The 19,156-nt window shown below is 42.1% G+C and overlaps 2 protein-coding genes across 5 annotated transcripts; one reads left to right on the forward strand and one right to left on the reverse strand.

Annotated features, from left to right (window-relative positions):
* Nucleotides 1-2,151: 2,151 nt before the first annotated feature.
* On the forward strand, nt 2,152-6,058 carry LOC127764379 (alpha-1,3-arabinosyltransferase XAT3-like). Of its 4 annotated transcripts, none has more exons than XM_052289259.1 (4): nt 2,152-2,554; nt 2,714-2,818; nt 3,219-4,539; nt 5,403-6,058. In XM_052289259.1, the coding sequence occupies exons 1-3, from the start codon at nt 2,431-2,433 to the stop codon at nt 4,508-4,510; spliced, it is 1,521 nt and encodes a 506-aa protein (XP_052145219.1). In that variant the 5' UTR covers nt 2,152-2,430; the 3' UTR covers nt 4,511-4,539; nt 5,403-6,058. The 4 variants fall into 4 exon arrangements, with proteins under 4 accessions (XP_052145219.1, XP_052145220.1, XP_052145218.1 ...); XM_052289260.1 differs by having other exon boundaries at nt 5,413-6,058; XM_052289258.1 differs by lacking the exon at nt 5,403-6,058 and having other exon boundaries at nt 3,219-4,876.
* Nucleotides 6,059-15,847: 9,789 nt separating this feature from the next.
* Nucleotides 15,848-18,362, reverse strand: LOC127764052 (WAT1-related protein At3g18200-like). The gene is made up of 7 exons (XM_052288876.1): nt 18,100-18,362; nt 17,813-17,875; nt 17,615-17,731; nt 17,086-17,323; nt 16,782-16,940; nt 16,434-16,585; nt 15,848-16,268 (listed from the first exon to the last, which is right to left on the reverse strand). The coding sequence occupies exons 1-7, from the start codon at nt 18,288-18,290 to the stop codon at nt 16,112-16,114; spliced, it is 1,077 nt and encodes a 358-aa protein (XP_052144836.1). The 5' UTR covers nt 18,291-18,362; the 3' UTR covers nt 15,848-16,111.
* Between the last annotated feature and the right edge of the window lie 794 nt (nt 18,363-19,156).

Genomic DNA, 19,156 nt, shown 5'->3' on the forward strand with positions numbered 1-19,156 from the left:
CCTTTTCTTTTTTTTCTTCTTTTATTTTTCTTTTTCTTTTCCGTTTTCTTCTCATTCTTCTTTTTTTCCTTTCTTCTACCCGGGTCACGGAGAAAGGAGAATAAAGGGGAAAAAGATAAGAAAAAATGAAAAAGGAAAAAAATTTAAATGGGTCACATTTGTCAATCAAAATAATGCCACATCATGTCCGTGTGGCATGCCACATCAACACAACGTATGGTCCTGAAGGAGTTTTGGCGATTTGGGACCTAGATGACACACTATGACAAGTTCTGGAACTTGGATATGCATTTTGAGAGTATAGGGACTTAGATGACACAACCGTATAAGTTTAAGGACCGTCCGTACACTTTACTCTTATTTTTATACAACTCAGGATGCACACATGCACATACTCCCTCCCTCCTAAAATATAAGAACGTAGTATCGGATGGGACATTTTCTATTACTACGAATCTGGACAAGTAAACTGTATTTTGGGACGGTTCTATATTCTTATATTTTGAACGGAAGGAGTATTACACTTGTGCAGGCGTGTCTATTTGCTTAGAACTTAGAAAATAGCGTTTAAGTCCAGAAACTGAACTCGTCTCATGGACAGATTCCATTGCATATCAAAGTACTCTCTTCATCCTATAATATAAGGGATTTTAGATGGATGGGAGTATGGTCTTATGGGACACTTCCTAGTGTTCATATTGATACTACTAGAAAGTATCATATTATTATTTTGGAGAGAGTGATTTAGTGAATTGGGCACATTATTATTTTGAAGGTATTTCACCGGCGCTAAGAACATGAATCTCTTTCTGGGCCTAGTGCTTTTTCTAACACTGTCATCTGCCTTGAAGCAATAAAACTACTCACTAATCCAACAAAGATAAGCTTAAAAAGAAACAGCGACAACGGCAGCTCTGTAGTGTTGGTAACTGTGTGATTTTACTGTTGGGATAACCGGATAGTTAAAGATAAAATCCAGATGCCTCTCCAAATAGATTTTACGTTTTTTTACTATATATGTACATCCTTTTCCTCTTTAAACAAAGTTTTCTCTCGAATTACTTATCCGATCTATAATCCGATTACACCACTAAGTTCGTTACAATTAAATCTTCACAACAAGATCTTACATGATTATATTACGATGAAAAAATATTTATATTTGTAAATTACTTTTATTATATATGTAAGTTACTTTTATCACATATATATATATAAGTTATTTTTAGAGTTAACTAAATTACTTCTTAGACATATAAAAGTCTAAAAGTAATTTACATATATTATAAAAATAACTTAAAACAAAACGGAAGTAGTTTTGTTACGACATTAGAAGTAAATTTGTTGTAGGGATAAAAATATGACTTTATCTAGAAATTAAATTTAGTCATCATAGATCAACACACATAAGTTTAACAATTTTTAAAAGTAACTTCAATGTTAATTGGAAGTAACTTTTGCTTGGTTCAAAAGTAACTCTCTGTAAATATGTTTAATCATCAATTGTTTTTTTCCTTTCATTTTTGTTTTTCATGTAGAATGAGAAAAAAGATACTATTGTATTTTTCAAGTTGAAAGGAGATACTAGATAGAGTACAAACTAGCTACCACTAACTGTGTAGTCACATCCAATTAAAAAAGACATTCATTAAAGTTAATTTCTTTTTGTTATAAATTACTTCTATAATATATGTAAATTACTTTTAGGCTTCATTGAATTTACTTTTACATGTCTAAGAAGTAATTTAGTAAAATCTAAAAGTAATTTAGATATATTATAAAAGTAATTTATAATTTTTTATTAAAATATAATCATATGAGATCTTGTTATAAAGATTTAATTGCTACAAACACAACGGTGCAATCGGATCGTAGATCGGATGAGTAATTTAAGAGAAAATTGTATTTAAAGTATATGTAGATAATATCTCTTATAAATGGAGTGGTAGCTGGTTTAGACAAAGTAGCTACTACTAGCTGTGGAGTCACGTTCTAAAAAAGGCATGCATATAGTACCATGTAGCAGCTGAACTTTTTCATGTTTTTTCGTGTTTAGCCGTCGCTAGTTAATACAAAATCGAGAGTCGTCTCTAAAATAGATTTCAGGAACAAGTATATTAGCTCGGGCTGCTGCTGCAGGCTACCGCTTGGCTTGCGTCCCTTTTGACGCGCTCTCATATCTGTCCTCCCTTCTCTTCCTATACAAGTCCTCCCTTTATACTTCTTCTTCCTCCCCTTTCTTGTAGTAGTACCCTTGTTTGTGTGTTGAGCCATGGCTGTCACCGGGTCAACACACTACCATTTCAACCTCTTTGCCCTGTTCAACACCAGCTCATGCTTCCATTGCTAGTGGTATAAGACTCGGATTTTCCCTCATGAACCATCCAAATATTCAGTCTTGAAGAAGGAGGAGAGGGGAGGGGGAAGGCGATGAAGTCTAACAGGAACCTGACCAGGGGAGACGGTAGGAGGCTGGGGAATGCGACACTGATAGCGTTTATGCTGGGATCCCTACTTGTGCTCTCCCTCGTCAGGGCAAGGTTCTCCCCCATCGGTATGCTCCGCTCTTCTTCGTCGGCTCAGCTTGACTGCCTTTCGCATCCGGCCGGCCATGGTGGTCTGGTCTGCTTTTTGGTTCTTAGGCTGCCGGTGATTTGATTACTGATCTAAGCTGTGTTGTTTTTTCTTATCGTCTTCCTGCTGGGTGCTGCAGGGAAGCCAGGGGAAGCCATCAAAACAGAGGAGCAGGAGGCGATGAGGAAGGGGAGTGTGAAGATGGAGACCCTCGAGGCCGGCGATGAGGCTGCAGCATCAGCTGGTAAGCACGAGTTTCCTCCTCTCCTGCATCTTCGAGTGATATAGATTTATTAGTATTTCGATTTAGTAGCATGTACGGATGTAGGGAGCTGACCGTATGGATTTGAGAGTAAATTTCGTCCTTCATTTATCAAGATTGCAGTATTGCACTAAATCTTCTCCCGTTTCCGCTCTACGGTTCGAGCTCTGAAATTTTAGTCCATTTCTTGTAACTTGTGCGCACAAAAATGCATCAATGATTTATGATTCAATGTCCAAAGGAATTACGGAAATTAGTTCAGATCTGAACAATTTAGGTGGCCTTTAATGTGCAGAAGAGGAAATAAACGCTCAGGGGTAGCTACTATTGATATTTTTGTCCGTCTATTTACTCGCGATTTTTTTTTATTTTTTTGCTGCAGCAGCAGCAGAAGAGGAAGAAGAAACGCAGCCCAAGGCTGGAGACACCACAGCTGGTGGCGGTGGCGGTGGCGGTGGCGCAAGCAGCGCAGCTGTTGCAGCAGCGTCCACCACGGCCACGGACCACCTGACTAAGCCGGTGTGTTACGAGTCAAGCCGGCGGTCGGACACGTGCGAGGCCACCGGCGACGTCCGCGTGCACGGCCGCAGCCAGACCATCCACATCAGCCCACTGGAGCAGGAGTGGAAGGTGAAGCCGTACTGCCGGAAGCACGATGCCTTCGCGCTGTCGCACGTCAAGGAGTGGGCGCTTCGGCCCCTCTCCACCGCCGACACATACCCGGCGGTGCCGCATTGCACGGTTAACAGTTCGGCCACCGCGTTCGTGCTCTCCACCGGCGGGTTCACGGGCAACCCGTTCCACGACTACACGGACGTGCTCATCCCGGCTTTCATCACCGCACACCGCTTCGCTGGCGAGGTTCAGTTCCTGGTGAGCAGCTTCAAGTCGTGGTGGACGAACAGGTACATGCAAATCTTCCAGCGGCTCAGCAAGTACGAATTGGTTGACATCGACAATGATGACGAGGTCCGATGTTACCGGAGCGTGGTGGTCGGGCCGACGTTCCACAAGGAGCTCGGTGTGGACGCGTCCAGGACGCCGTCGGGGTACTCCATGGTGGACTTCCGCACGATGTTGCGTGGAGCGCTCGGGCTGGAGCGCGCTGTGGCTGAGCCCAGCGGCGACCGGTGGGACATCCGGCGCCGCCCACGACTGCTGATCATCTCGCGGCGCAACTCCCGCGCGTTCCTGAACGAGCGTGCCATGGCGGACATGGCCATGAGCCTGGGCTTCGACGTGCGTTTGGGCGAGCCGGACATCAGCACGGACGTGTCCAAGTTCGCCCGGCTGGTGAACTCGGCGGACGTGATGGTGGGCGTGCACGGCGCAGGGCTGACCAACATGGTGTTCCTCCCTGCCGGCGCCGTGCTCATCCAGGTGGTGCCGTATGGTGGCCTGGAATGGCTCGCCCGCGGCACGTTCAAGGAGCCGGCGGCCGACATGCAGATCCACTACCTCGAATATATGATCCAGCTCGACGAGACGACGCTGAGCGAGCAATACCCCAAGGACGACCCGGTGCTCAAGGACCCCTACTCCATCCACAAGCAGGGCTGGAACGCTCTCAAGATGGTCTACCTAGACAAGCAGAATGTGCGGCCACATTTGGGCAGGCTCAAGAACACTTTCATGGAGGCCCTCAAGCTGCTGCCCCATGGGCACACCAACTGAGTAACATACTTATTGATCATGGAGCCCAGGTAATTACCAGGAACACCATATCATGTACTTAATTTGCGTGATCGGTCGACTAGATAGTGGTTGAAGATGCTAGGTTCTCTTCCTTTGGATGTATCAAGTCTGAGTTTCAAGGCTGGAGTTTCTCATTGATCTGTAAATGCGAGTTAGGAGGCGCATTCCCTCCTCTCTGTTTTTCTGCTCTCTTGTAGTAGTATTTTGGGAGTAGTACTACAAAATGTAGTTTGGAGGATGTGGAATCTAATAAGAATGGAGGGATTGCATGGGATCAGATAGAAGGGTGTTGGTGATTGAACAAGAGAAGAGAAGAGTACCAAAATATAATGCTATCTGTTGTTAGATGTAGTAGTGTGAAATGTATCACCGATGGTTTGTTTTACACTATGGGTGTGTTTAGATGGTGGAAAAGTTGGGAAGTTCGAAGAAAGTTGGTAGTTTGGAGAAAAAGTTGGTAGTTTATGTGTGTAGGAAAGTTTTCAATGCGATGTGATGTGATGGAAAGTTGGGAATTTGGGTGGAACTAAACACGGCCTATGCTTTTAAAGTTCCTTTAAAAGCCGAATTACCCCCCACCGAACCCCCCCCCCCTCCCAAAAAAAAAACTATTGTTTTAAACCAGACGAAAAACCGCCATACTCAATTCAAATCGGGGGTTTATAATACGTGGCGCACACGGGATAATACAGTCAGTCAAAATTTATTAAAAATTAGGCTCCATCTGTCAGTTCGCCTTTCTCTCTTTCTTTGACCTTCTTCCCTTTCCATCTATCTTTTTGCTAGTTTATATGAATTTGTGTAATAATTGATTGCTGCTATTTGAGCAAAGGCTGAGGATTTATTCCATTATCTAAAAAAAAAACCCAAGGCCTCAACAGGTGAGGGAGGAGGCGGCGGATGGCCCCCTAGCTGGCCGAGGAAGAGCGCGGCGGCAGCCCTGGCCATGGAAGGCGCAGCGCGACCTCTTCGCTAAAAGCTCGTCGTCTTCCGATCGAGCAGCGACCTCCCGGATGGCAGCGGGACCAACGGGTTATACAACAAGCGGGGGTTAAGGGTGAACGACGACGATAGGAATCCGGATGCCAAGAGGTTTTGTGCGAGCTCACTCACCAATTCACCATCCAAATGCATTCCTCGGTCCCTGTTCTTGTAACCTGTCTCGTCTTTCTGGATCGCTCTTGACACGGGCTGCACAGGGATTAGGATCAGTTGTAGTAGTTGTTATAGTGACTGTAACTTTAGCTGTAGCCGATTTGAGTCGTTCAAAAGGACCGGAAGGTTAGCTCTAAAGGCACCAACACGACCCAACCTGACAGACTGTAGCTAGCCTTCAATGTCGTTTTCTTCTTCGTCTATCTTTCTTCTACCTATTATCAAAAGAAGTTCTCTTCTTCCTCTCAATTCTTGGCAACCATGAGATCTCCATGCAAACCATCAGTACCACTGTTCCACTCATCAAGAGGATTCCATCTTCGTGCTTAACCAATACATCTTGTCCATGTCCTTTCAACTTCAAACTGGTGTTGGTATTTCTTAATGACATTAGTAGAAATATTCATTCCTAGCAATGATGCAGAAATTGATGTGACCATGGCTACTATAGATACAACCGTCGTTCACATCAAGATCAAGCCGTCCAAGTTCCGCAATCCAGTTCGGCCATCTGCTACAGTGTGGACTTCAAACGGCCGCCAAATATGCATGCGAGCTCCATTTTGGGTCCATGAGTACTTGATGGAAAGCTCTCGGAGTCATCTTTCCAATGGATCCAGCTTCATCGCCAAATTCCATCCCAGTCGGCCGAAATCACAAAAAGAAGGTGCTGCGTCACCTATAATGGGCCTATGGGCTTGTAACTTCGTCTGGGACCCCGGCCCAAGTGGGGCCCATGTGGGGTGCGCCCTAACCAGGTGGAGCACGACCCTAGGGTCCCCTTAGGTCATCCTCCCACCTCCTTAAATAGTTAGGTACCCCTTTAGAGTTTCTTGAGTTTTGTTTAGATGAAAGTTTAGCCATTGCTACTTCCTTGCAGCGCGCGTGTCGGCTAGACCGTCCGTCTGCTTGTATTCGAAACCCCAACTTATTATGTGTATTCATTCCTATTTGCAATTTAGATTGCTTTTATCATGTTCTTGCTTGTTTCTTCGATTTGCTTGCAGGAATAAGGTTGATCTGCACCGGCAAGATCAACAACCCACGGAGAGGTGTATCGATCGCAAAGGCACAACACAACGTCTTGTACGGTTGTAGTTGGATCGTCAACGTTTCTCCCAAATCGTAGTTATCTCAACTCACCGAAAGATCGGGCCAACAACAGCCTTGAGTGCCGAGTGGAACTCAGGGTTCATCAGGTGGTATCAGAGCTTTCGTTGCTCGGTGAGTTTTTTTCTACCTATAACCAGAAAATAGCCATACAAAAAAATTTACATCCTATCCCTAGCCATCTTTGTGCCATTGCTTTGTTCTATTCAGTTTTTGCTTTGTTGAATTTTGTGTTGCATCGTCTCGTCGTGTTGCTGGTCTTAGCGTCTAGTTCGTTTAGAGTTTTGAGTTCTGGTCACGTTTTATACCAGAGTCGTCGTCGCCTCCGTGTCTCTGTTATCGTCGGGAGCTACGAAAACGGAATCGGCTTGTTGCCACGGTTCTATTTCTGTAGTTTTCAAAAGTTTTTATCGGTCGGTTTTGGTGTTGCATCAAGGGTTTGTTGTTTACCCGGGCTTAGTGCTTGTGCCGTGGTTCTATTTTGCCCGTGAGGAAGAAGGGGAAAGGAATATAGAAGATATGTTTGGATTCGGTTGGGTGGAAGGAAAGAAAAAAAAAGGAAAGAAAAGAATAGGAAAGAAAAACAAGATTGGATCGGGTGGAAATCCGTTTCCTTTTATTTTGTGCACCGAATCCAAACACTAGTGCTGGCCGCAATATTTAGCTCCACCTCTCCATGCGGCCTTCCTCCCTCCGAGTCCGACTCCTCTCTCTCTTCTGTCGGTTTAGATCCATACCGTGTCTTCCCGCATAGCTTGGTGAAAATTTTCAGAGTGTCCGATTGGAGATCCGTTTGGAAAAACGGAACCAGTATAAATTCAGCATTCCATTTTTGTATAATTTTATTTTTGGATTTGCACTTTTACAGTTGAGTCCCTATAATTTTTATGTTTACATTTGAGTCCCTATGACGTTACATTGAGGTCCTTGAGTCGGTTTTTTTGTTAAAAAAAGGCAGAAAGGTGCTTAAAAAAAAGAAGAAAAAAGGCCACACCAAAAAAAAAAAGAAAAGAAAACGAAAAGAAAAGCAGGAAAGATAAAAAAAAGAGAAAGAAAGAAAGAAGAAAAGGAGAAAATCATTTTGTTATCATTGAGCTGAACTTCATATATCAAAGTTGTGCATGAGTTGTTCCTAGTGCTGTCTTGTGGTATCGTTTGTGTCTAGGCTCGCGTCTCTAGTACGTTCTAGCCTAGGACTAGCACGGTACTTGACTTTGAACAATTATTTAACTTTGCATTATCTGATTTGAGCATTTGCTATTCCTTTGCTACATACTTAAGCCTACCCAGAGCTCCACAGATTTGATTGCAGCCATACAGCAAGTGTTTGCCAAGGCAACGATACATCCAAACTCCGTTGGGGTGCTTGGTTGAGTCGGTGTACATCACCATTCCGCTTGCTTTGGTAAGAACTTGTAAGAGCTTGGTTAAAAGCTTGAGTGTGTGTGATATTTGAGCTGCCACTACCTAGTAGTTGATAGGAGCGTGCATATTTTTGTGTGTTTCTTGTTTGCTACTAACCATGGCAGGATTGCGTAAGGGAATACGAGAACATCGACTTCTACACCTTCGACGAGATATGACGACTTCTCCACGTGATGCATATGAGGTACATGACTATAATTTTGAACAAGTTGCATCTAAGGTACCATTCTATGATGGGAAGTAAGATTCTGTTGCATACATTGATTGGGAGCTAGCAGTAGACAATGAATTTGATATATATGATTTTTCTGATGCTCAAATGATTAAGGCTGCTAGTAATAAGTTTACCTCTTCTGCATTATTTTGGTGGACTTATGTTAGTAATAAACCTGAAACTTGGGATGAATTGAAAACCATGATGAGAAAACGCTTTGTGACATCTTATTACAAATGTACTCTTCGGGAGAAATTAGAACATCTGAAACAAGGTGATAGAACTGTTAGGGAGTACATTCATGAATTTAAGGTCTGTATCATCTACAATGGTCTCAAAGAGTGCAATGAAAATACAATGCGTAGATTTTTCAATGGGCTTAATTCTGAAATTCAGGTTTTGCTTGATAATGTGACATATAATCATATTGGGCACCTATTCATGCTTGCTCGTAGCATTGAGAGTCAGATCATATCAAAGGTGAGGATGCATGACCAATGTGATGAATCCCCAATATACTTATGTAATGATGATGTGCAAACATTGGAGGAGCAATCTTTTGTCTCCCCTGTTACTAACGTTTTGCAGGAAGATCAGCACATCCAAGAAAAGGAAAATGGTATACTTGAGAAGAAAGAGGATGAAGCACCTACGATGTCTGAAGAAAGTTCGCAAGGTAAATTAAATGGTGCTGAGAGAAATGAAGGTGAGTATTCTCAAGGTGAGCTACACTTGTCCACTTTTCATGCTATAGTAGAGCAACCATTAGTGGAATCAATTGCTGAGTTGCCTTTGTCACAAGTTGATTTACTTGCTATTCCTTGTGATAAAGAAGAGTTGTGCGATAATGCTTCACTTATATCCATGCCACAACTAGTGAATGAACATGCTATTCCTGTTGTTAATACTAACTTCGCTGATTTTAAGCATGTTGTTCACATTGCTAATAGAGTAGAGGAACGTGAATTGACATCTTCTTTAAATACTTTGGGCTATGTTCAGTTTACTGATTTTTATGAGCTCGATAATTTGAAGGAGAAATTATTTGCTAAGTCTGATTTGCCATATCCAAGTAACGCTATTTTTCATCTCTTTGGTGAATATAATGATAGAGGAATATATTTGGTGCATAGAGTTTACATCTGTTCAGATTTAGAACCTCCTGTACATATGGATAAAACATGCAAGCTAGAGAGAAATGTTATTGCTAACAAAATTATCTCGAGTTTGTCTTGTTGTGATTGGAAGAAATAGGTAGTTTTAAATAGACTACACGCAGAGCACCATATGGAAAAACCGAGGACGGTTTTCCGTGAAGAAGGGGAGGATGATGTGACCATGGCTACTATAGATACAACCGTCGTTCACATCAAGATCAAGCCGTCCAAGTTTTGCAATCCAGTTCGGCCACCTGCTACAGTGTGGACTTCAAACGGCCGCCAAATATGCATGCGAGCTCCATTTTGGGTCCATGAGTACTTGATGGAAAGCTCTCGGAGTCATCTTTCCAATGGATCCAGCTTCATCGCCAAATTCCATCCTAGTCGGCCGAAATCACAAAAAGAAGGTGCTGCGTCACCTATAATGGGCCTATGGGCTTGTAACTTCGTCTGGGACCCCGGCCCAAGTGGGGCCCATGTGGGGTGCGCCCCAACCAGGTGGAGCACGACCCTAGGGTCCCCTTAGATCGTCCTCCCACCTCCTTAAATAGTTAGGTACCCCTTTAGAGTTTCTTGGGTTTTGTTTAGATGAAAGTTTAGCCATTGCTACTTCCTTGCAGCGCGCGTGTCGGCTAGACCGTCCGTCTGCTTGTATTCGAAACCCCAACTTATCGTGTGTATTCATTCCTATTTGCAATTTAGATCGCTTTTGTCTTGTTCTTGCTTGTTTCTTCGATTTGCTTGCAGGAATAAGGTTGATCTGCACCGGCAAGATCAACAATCCACAGAGAGGTGTATCGATCGCAAAGGCGCAACACAACGTCTTGTACGGTTGTACTCGGATCGTCAACGTTTCTCCCAAATCGTAGTTATCTCAACTCACCGAAAGATCGGGCCAACAACAGCCTTGAGTGCCGAGTGGAACTCAGGGTTCATCAGAAATAGTCCAGGTATATTTATGGTTACCTAAGTAATCCGCAAGCGCACAGATATACCATTATAGCATTTCATCCGGAAGTATTCTAATGTATCATATTTATTTAATCCAAGGTAAAATTATGAAAGAGAGAACCATGCTAATATATACACATATATATTACTTGCTTTCATCAAAGTCTAAGCAGGGGTTAATTTAATATAAGGGTAGAGTGACAAGAAGCGAAGCTTATAGATTCCCTCATATGAATAATTCTAAACTAAGTGGGAGAAGAGATAGAAAGAACTCATTTCCTATACTTCTAATATACACTCAAACTCTAGTCTACATTTGCTAGTATACAATTATGTGGCCAATACCCCTCCTGGTATTTCTAGAGACCATCCCGGGTTGCCGAGTTTCTTACGACAACCTGTCATGGTCGTCCAACCGGGGTTAAATATGGAGGAGTACCTTCCTCAGGAATTTGTCTTAGGAATATATATTAACATGGAGGAATACCTGTACTGAGCTATCACCATCAGTGGCCCACCTCTACTGTCCCGCAGCATATATGCCCAGATAGTGATATTTAGTAATCTAAGCACCATGCTTACATTAATAAGTACTACTCTACACCTCTGTAGATGATATAAAGCAACCGATAAATCGGACACTAAACCCACACCATTGCACCTCTCTAGTAGGCTACTCACACAATTATACCGACACAAATGTAAAGTAAGAGCAATACCCATACTAAGTAAAGTACCGAGAATATATAAAGAAGTGTATTTCATTAATTCCGAAAGTATTATAGAAGAGGGTAGAAAAGCTATTAGAGCCATACCGAAACTCTTCCGGAAGCTTTGAGGACTCCGAGAACTATTCTATACTACTCCGCTTAGCACTAAAACTACTAAAATAAAGTATGAGAGGAACCTTGAGCTTGCTTGAGTGTGTTGTGAAGTTAAATGAGCTCCTCCATTTATAGGGTCGGTATGACGGTTTCTGAGAAGGCAAAATGACCTTCCTGCCCCACAACCGCCATCAGCGAGCAATCCTAGATGTCCACGTGTAAGGCCAGGCTGAGCCGTCGCCACTAGTGTTCGGCCGAACTTGGGCCGGCCCAGCAGGCCTCCATGTTTGGCTAGGGTACCGACAGGTGGGTCCTGTTATCGGTTGTGACAGTTAAGGTGGTTTCCAGACGATTACACCTGACATGTGGGCCCTCCTTATCTATATGCTTACTTAGGAGTGAGTTTTCCTCATTTTTTCATTATTTTATTTGCTTAATTCTTGCAACAAATTATTCTCCAAGTACAAGTGGAACTATATTAATCTAAAACAAATATGCATTATAAGCATAGCTAATTCTCTTTTATTATAGTTATATTGGCTGTCGGAACTGGTTTATGACAACCGTCAACAACTGGCTGGGGCTCCCCATAAACATGTTTCATTTATGGTGGAGAGGACCGCTTCACAACAGCCCTGTGGAGCACGCCCATCTCCCCAGACGATCCTGAGGTCGCGCCCTTGCGCTTTTTGTGATGATAATTCATCTATTCTTGGGCAAGATTCTCGAAGATGTCTTTGATGAGTAGATAATGTATTTTTTTGTATGTTTCAACGCTCTTCTTTGCAGAAGAATGCGGAAACTACAAGGGCTAAGGTGTGCCCCGGTCCCAGGACGAGGCCGGGACTGAGGCAGACCTTAGTTTTATATCTTCTAAGATGTAGACCTTGTATGTCTCTACGCTCCTCCTACTGGATAGCATAGGACTTACAAGGACTAAGGCGTGCCCGGGACCCAGGACAAAGCCGGGTCCAAGGCAGACCCTAAATTACATTCTTAAGACATAGCTTTTATAGGTCTCAACACTTCTCTTCACTGAGCAGTATTGTAACCTAGATGAGCTAAGGTGAGCCTGGGACCCAGGACAAGACCGGGTCCGAGGCATACCTTAGGTTACATTCTTATCCCGCAAACAGATAAAGGTGGGCCCCCACCCACATCACCCTGGGGTAGCGTTTTATTTTTTAGAATGATTTAAGCATGCCATTTACTTTACTTGTAATTGTTTTGCCGGGGAAATGGGTACCCCGTTCCCATTTCACCGACACGCCGGGATTGTCAGCCTTCTTCTTCCTTGTACCTTAGCAGATGCTTCCTTTTATAAAGTAAGTGTTCAAAATTCTTTTATGTTGTTTAATTAATTTACTTGAGTTTGATATCTTCTCATTGGTGTGTATTCATAGCTCCAAGGGCCAAGTTCTGTGAGCTACCCCTTCTTCAAAACCAATTCATACATCTAGCTATGAACTTAGTCCTAGATTTATAGCGATGGTTCAAGGACAATCCTTCTCTGGATACGAAAGCGAAAATCACTATGATCATCTGCGTGAAATTTGAGCAACTGTGTTCATGCCTGATAATTGCAGGCATTGCACAAGGCACCTCACGATGGAAGTTGTTTCCCTTTTCTCTTACAGAAGGGGTGAAACAATGGTACACCCATACGGTGAGAAAACTATACGGTGAATGGGTGGAGTTGAAAGCAGGTTCTGCCTTGCTTTCTTCCCATTAACCTGTGTAGCTTCTCTCCGTGGTGAGGTTCTCAATTTTTAGCAAAATAAGAAGCAATCCGTTGGTGTTTCCTAGGATCGATTTTCCTTGTTAACTCAAGCCAACTCAGACTTGTCTCTACTTGACCATGTGTTAGTACAACAATTCTATTTGGATTTAGACAAGGAGTTTTCCATGTATCCCGATATTTCTGCCAGAGGTTCATTCGCACACAAAATAATGATGGAAGGTAGGGAACTCCTGGATCATATCTTGGAGAATACCTCTTTCGTTCGTTGCGAAACCTTTCAGGAAATCGAGCATACACAAGACGAGCCTTCAATCGTTGAATCGGAGCTTGTAACCTTCATATCTTAAGATTCAACCATTGAATGCTCAACCGAACCATGGGAAACGAAGGAAGAAGAAATTCAGCCTTCGGATATCCCATTCCAGTTTAAGGGTGATCTTTTTGAAGACTATGGAAACACCTCAAACTATTCTACGCAAAAGAGACCACCAGTCCCACGTAGTTGGAATGAACCTCTCGAGGAAAATTTCCTTAAAGAGGTAGTTCATCAACTAGCTACCATCATGAGTGAAGAGTAGTTAAGGGAGGTGGAGCTTTCATCTGAAGCAATTCGGATTAGCTCCCCGTCCTTAACCATTCCCTGTCTCATGAGAGAGGCCATGGTGCAAACTCTTTTTAATGATCCCACTAGCAGTGCAAACATTATATTGGCATCCTTTTCAGGAACTGTTTGCACCCACAGGCCTAAAGACAAAGCTCTGCATCATACATTATATCGGTTTTGGGACGAACTGTTAGCACCCATAGACAAAACCTTTTAGGAACCGTTCGGTTCTACCATCGAAGGGTATAGGGCTATCCGCAGAGCGCCAATCAGGCACAATGATGTCAAGGTCATCCTTGATTTCCATGTGTTCGAAGTCTATGACTTCGCCCTCATAATAGGCCATTCTATAGAAAAACTCTTCTTAGATGTGCCTAGAACCGGAGTTCTCGACATCAAACTCGATAAATTGTCATTTTCCTTCCCGATCTCAAGGTCGAAAAACTCCTTGACGGAACCTGTTCCCGAGTCTGAGCCAATTGAAAACGTGTTGGTTGTCTCTCCATTTGAGTCCCTGAATCCCTCCTTGAAGATGATGCCATTGCATTTGTTGAGGAAGAGGACGATTTTGGAGACATGATCGAGTTACCCAAAACCGATCCGTCTTCATGACCTCCGATTGAGCTCAAGTCTTTGCCTTTAGGCCTACGCTATGTTTTTTCTACATGGTAATACAGAGTCACCCGTCATCATAAGTGACAAGTTGACTGATGATGAGACCTCCTGACTCACAGCTGTGCTAGAAAAGCATCGTTCTGTTCTAGGCTACTCACTTTAAGATCTCAAGGGGATTAGTCTAGCTCTCTGCACACATCGTATCCCTTTATATCGTTCTTGTGCGCACTCTCGAGAGCCACAACGAAGGCTAAATAATGCGGTGAGAGAAGTCATGAAAAAAGAGGTCATGAAACTCCTACACGTCGGGATAATCTATCTTGTGCCGTATAGCGAGTGGGTTAACCCAGTTCAGGTTGTGCCTAAGAAAGGAGGTGTGGCAGTCGCTGAGAACTAAAAGTGTAGGTGCTAGCATGACTACACAATGACACCTAGAAAGTCATCCTTTAAAAATAAATTGATAAGATCGATCACTACACAAACATGAAAATGTGAATGTTCAAATTCGACCTAAAAATAAAAATAAAATAAAATAAAATTTTAACTGGGAATAGATGTCCAATTTGATTATTTCTGTAGTGATAACATAAATTGATCCATATTTTTAATTATTTTATAATTTTTTAGGTTGCAGGCACATAACGAGGGAACATTCTCTCTCAAGGCCGCATGCTGAACTGTCTTTTTCTCCAATTGACGATTTATATCAGCCATTGCAGCAACATTTGGTACATTATCCTCCTGACTAGTTGACACGTGAGAGCTTTCCCGGGGATACGGCACGGATCAGGCCAGGATTTCCCATCTCGTGGGTTGCCAAATGGAAGAATGGAAAAGAGGAATGAAGGAAGAGAAAAAAACAGAGAAAAGGATAGGGACCTTTTTGAAATATTTTGTATTTGAAACAATGGAATTCTGAGAATTTTCAGGATTAATGGAATAAGCTCCACTTTAGAACATCAAATAAGATAAAATAACTTCAATTAATAATTGGGTGTTATCTAATTAATTAGTCGAATTAAACCCTTTTAATACCCCCCAAAATTAAACCTTTTTAATTTATAAAACTTTCACGAAGCAAATTTTTGCGAATAAAAGAGAACATATAATTTCTAAATTAGGCAAATTTAAAACTAGCACAAATGGTAGATGGAACTCGCAAGGGACTGTTACATGCGTAAGGCTGCGTTTGGGAAGCGTGATGTTTATTAATGTATGATTAATTAAGTACTAGCTTAAAAAAACTTGAAAATAGATTAATATAATTTTTTAAAGCAACCTTCGCACAAAATATTTTTAAAATAACACATAGTTTAACCGTTTGGAAAATGTGCACATGAAAATGAAAAATGAAGGTGAGTTGGGAAAGTCACCTGAAGAACTCAGCCTAGTGAAGACATAATGCTTTAGAAGCGTAGATACTATAGGTCGGTATCTATTCAATCACATACGATTATCATTTAATTTGATGATTTTATATTGTTTGCTACATACACTCCTATTAATTGAGTAGTAGAACTGAGACCAAAGATGATAATCGTATGTAGCAAACAATATAAAATCATCCAACATCTTTGGTCTCTTTTTGGTGCAATCAACTACTACTCAACAGCATGTTGAAAATAGAATTGTATATTAGAACCAAGCATGAAAATATAACTATATTATTCCTAAACTAGACATAACCTAGAAAAACCCCTATCAATCCACACTTGCATCACCTTGCACATTAATTCTATACTTGTGCATTTTATAATAGCAGTGATGGTTGGTTACTGCTTTTATGGAACATCACTTGTCACAGTCGTTGGTCGAGAAGACTCTTCACTGAGGAGATGCCTTGACAAATCTGGTTGGTTACTGTTGCTTTTCTTCTCCTCGTTTTTACCCCACAACACAAGGTAGAGGCCGATCACTATAAGGACAGCTCCAATGATCCTGATAATTGTAAATGAGAAAAAATCTTAGCTCCAACAATTGGAATGTTTTAGACTAATCATGGATGAGCCTGAATGCTCATCATTTTTTCTTTTCAGATGTGCATAATCATTATTCGTTCTGTATGGAATGTTTTTCTTGCAGGTTACATTTGTTTTTCCTTACCCTCCTGTGTATAGTAGATCGCCAAGAATGACGGCAGCCATTATAGCCACCATGACAGTTTGTACAGGTTGGAAGATAGCAGTGAACAGAGCACCACCCCTGTCAATGCACCAGATCTGAAGAGATAAAGCAACCCCTGAAGCCACTAGACCCTGAAGACAAGATGAATGGAAATGGTCAAGGAAATTATGTTTGCCGCTTTCTTGGAATATATACATGTAATTTACAAAATTGTTGCTACCAATTTATTTTTGTGCAACAAATCTTGAAGTACCACTGCGGTGTACTTAATTACGATGAAACACGTAAACGTTATGGAAATATGGAATATGGATAAATGAAAATTACAGCGTAGAGGATTGTGAAGAGCTCTTCTCCAGAATGAAGCCTCCACTTCCCAATGTCATTCTCCCAGAATGCTGCTATGGCCAAGAATTGTACCAGCCCGAATGCCAGGGTCAGCGCAAGCATTGACAACCTGGCTGGGTATTTCTTCAAGACTGGGGTCTACACAAATTAAAAGAGCATATTTCAACTAGAGACGATGTAGCGTGCATCATGTATAGTATACGTAGATGGAACAAACTATCAGGAAACTTAATTAGTCATAAGCGGCTGGCTATATATGTTGAGTTCAAGTAAGAGTAGACACCTGAAGTACCATCCATCCAGACCAGGCAATGCAATTGCCAAGGAGGAAAAGGCAACCCACACTCCAATTCAAAACTACATTTTGAGACACAGTGTTGGCTCCCAAAATATGGGATGACTTGAAGTTCATCAGTGGTGTCCCTTTGTAGAGAGTAATGACAGTTGCTCCCCCTACGCTTACAACTGTGCCAATCACTTTTGCCATCCCATACCTCTTGTTTATGTTTACTTGCTCAAGCCTATTAATTAACCATAGAAAGAATAAAAGATAGAGACACCAGATTAGCACAGAAACGTACGAACTAATGTTAACCAATTAAGCTTTTAGCTTTGTTCAGTCTTCTTTTCATAAACACAGATGTGCATTCAAAATACAATATATTACTGCTATTACTGTTATTGTTCTTGTTACTAACTAGGAGCACTTTTTTTTTAAAAAAAGAAATATTACCAAGTTTTGATTGATAGCTTCAATGAGTAGCAAAAGTTAATGAAGTGCCTAAATGATAATGACATTATTGCTGGATTACCTCAGAGAAGCAGCCAAGGCAAAGGTTATTGCTGGTACTGTATTTTGGATAGCAGAAGCATAGGTTGGAGACAGGTAGTGCAAACCAAGAAGATAGAAACCCTGGTTGCATGTTATCCTGATAAAGCAAAGCATATGGTCATTATATATAATCTCAAGCAATCTATTTATCTTTCAGTGCAATGTTCATCGAACTTACCCGCAGAATGCCAGAAAGAAGAGCTGGGCCAGCAAAGAGAAGGTGAGGGGTGGTCTATTTTTCCTACAGATGTAAGATAAAATGTATAGTCAGCTTATAACAGACAGGACAAAAACAAACATAGCAAGATAAATAGAATTTTAAGGAAAAATGTATTCTCACAGGCACACAGAATAGATGTTTCTTTTTCCCTTCTAAATCTCAATATAAGTACAATTTAGCTGAGAATTTCGAATTTCATGCATAAATGGCAACGAATTGAATCGAAGAGGTATGTCTGAGCTCACTTTTCAAGGAAGTATGCAAAAGGTATGAGCAATGCCAAGGCGATGCAGTTGCGGTAGACGGTGAAGACGATCTTGCTGATGCCCATGTTGAGGGCTGCCCTGGACACAATATGGAACCCCGCGAGGCAGCACTGCAGCGCCAGCACCCCCAGCAGCAGCTTCAACTTCTCTGGGGCGCTTTCCATTACCATGACCTCCCTCTCCCTGACCTCCTTTTCCTCTTCTCCTTAGCTTTGACTCCAACCTAGCTCACCTCTGTGTGTAATGAAATTGTTGTTTGTTGTTGTTCCCCTCGTTCCATCTTATATAGAAGTTACATACCGGTTCGATCTCCTTTACGCTGTACATATATTTTAATTAGACTAACTATGATTACAATGCTCGTGTCAAGTAAAAAAACAAAGAAACTGAAAATGACCCAAACAAAAACGATGAAGCCAATTCGTGGTGGAGAAACATGCACCAACAACATAAATTAATCACAGGGATATAATTTGGCTTCCTGAGCTACTTGCATCCACTAATCCAAGTTGATCCAAGCATTATGCAAATGCCATGTTACAGGGGACAATACAGGCCATGATGCCAATATACAATCAGCCAGCCACATATATAATACTAATTAATATGATATAGGAGCATATGTTAGTTTCACCCTCAACTTGGTAAGACATGTAGAGCACCAACAAACCACATGAATGCAGCAACTAGCTAGCAACAACTAACCACTAAGAGCACTGGGCTTCTTGGCCTGAGTAAACATGATGATGAGGGATATGTCGTCAACCCATTCAAGTGGGAGCAACAGTTGTTGAGGAGGTAACATGAGCTACCAATTAAATCTGACCGTCCATCAGAGAGGGGTAAGATTGGTCCAAAATATTAGTGCGGCTTTCATCAGCTCATCGTTTTTGTTTCGGTCTCCTGGAAAGCGCTGTAATTCAGGTGCGCGGCAGAAGACTCAACCACCCCTGGAGTCCGTCCATGACGCGCATAGAGACGTCGAAACGAGGTTGGGTTGCCGGTCGCTGGGGTCGATGCCCTCGAACTGCTGCGG

Source organism: Oryza glaberrima, chromosome 2 (assembly GCF_000147395.1).
Source record: "Oryza glaberrima chromosome 2, OglaRS2, whole genome shotgun sequence".
NCBI classification, from domain to species: Eukaryota; Viridiplantae; Streptophyta; class Magnoliopsida; order Poales; family Poaceae; genus Oryza; species Oryza glaberrima.

What these genes read in the sequence shown, in the direction of transcription:
- LOC127764052 (XM_052288876.1), bottom strand. Translation starts at nt 18,290, where the DNA reads ATGGTAATGGAAAGCGCCCCAGAGAAGTTGAAGCTGCTGCTGGGGGTG. An exon ending in TTTGCATACTTCCTTGAAAA is followed by an intron (nt 17,876 to 18,099) that starts GTGAGCTCAGAC and finishes TTACATCTGTAG; the next exon opens with GAAAAATAGACCACCCCTCA. An exon ending in TCTTCACAATCCTCTACGCT is followed by an intron (nt 16,586 to 16,781) that starts GTAATTTTCATT and finishes TCTTGTCTTCAG; the next exon opens with GGTCTAGTGGCTTCAGGGGT.
- LOC127764379 (XM_052289259.1), top strand. Translation starts at nt 2,431, where the DNA reads ATGAAGTCTAACAGGAACCTGACCAGGGGAGACGGTAGGAGGCTGGGG. An exon ending in GGCAAGGTTCTCCCCCATCG is followed by an intron (nt 2,555 to 2,713) that starts GTATGCTCCGCT and finishes TGGGTGCTGCAG; the next exon opens with GGAAGCCAGGGGAAGCCATC. An exon ending in TGAGGCTGCAGCATCAGCTG is followed by an intron (nt 2,819 to 3,218) that starts GTAAGCACGAGT and finishes TTTTTGCTGCAG; the next exon opens with CAGCAGCAGAAGAGGAAGAA.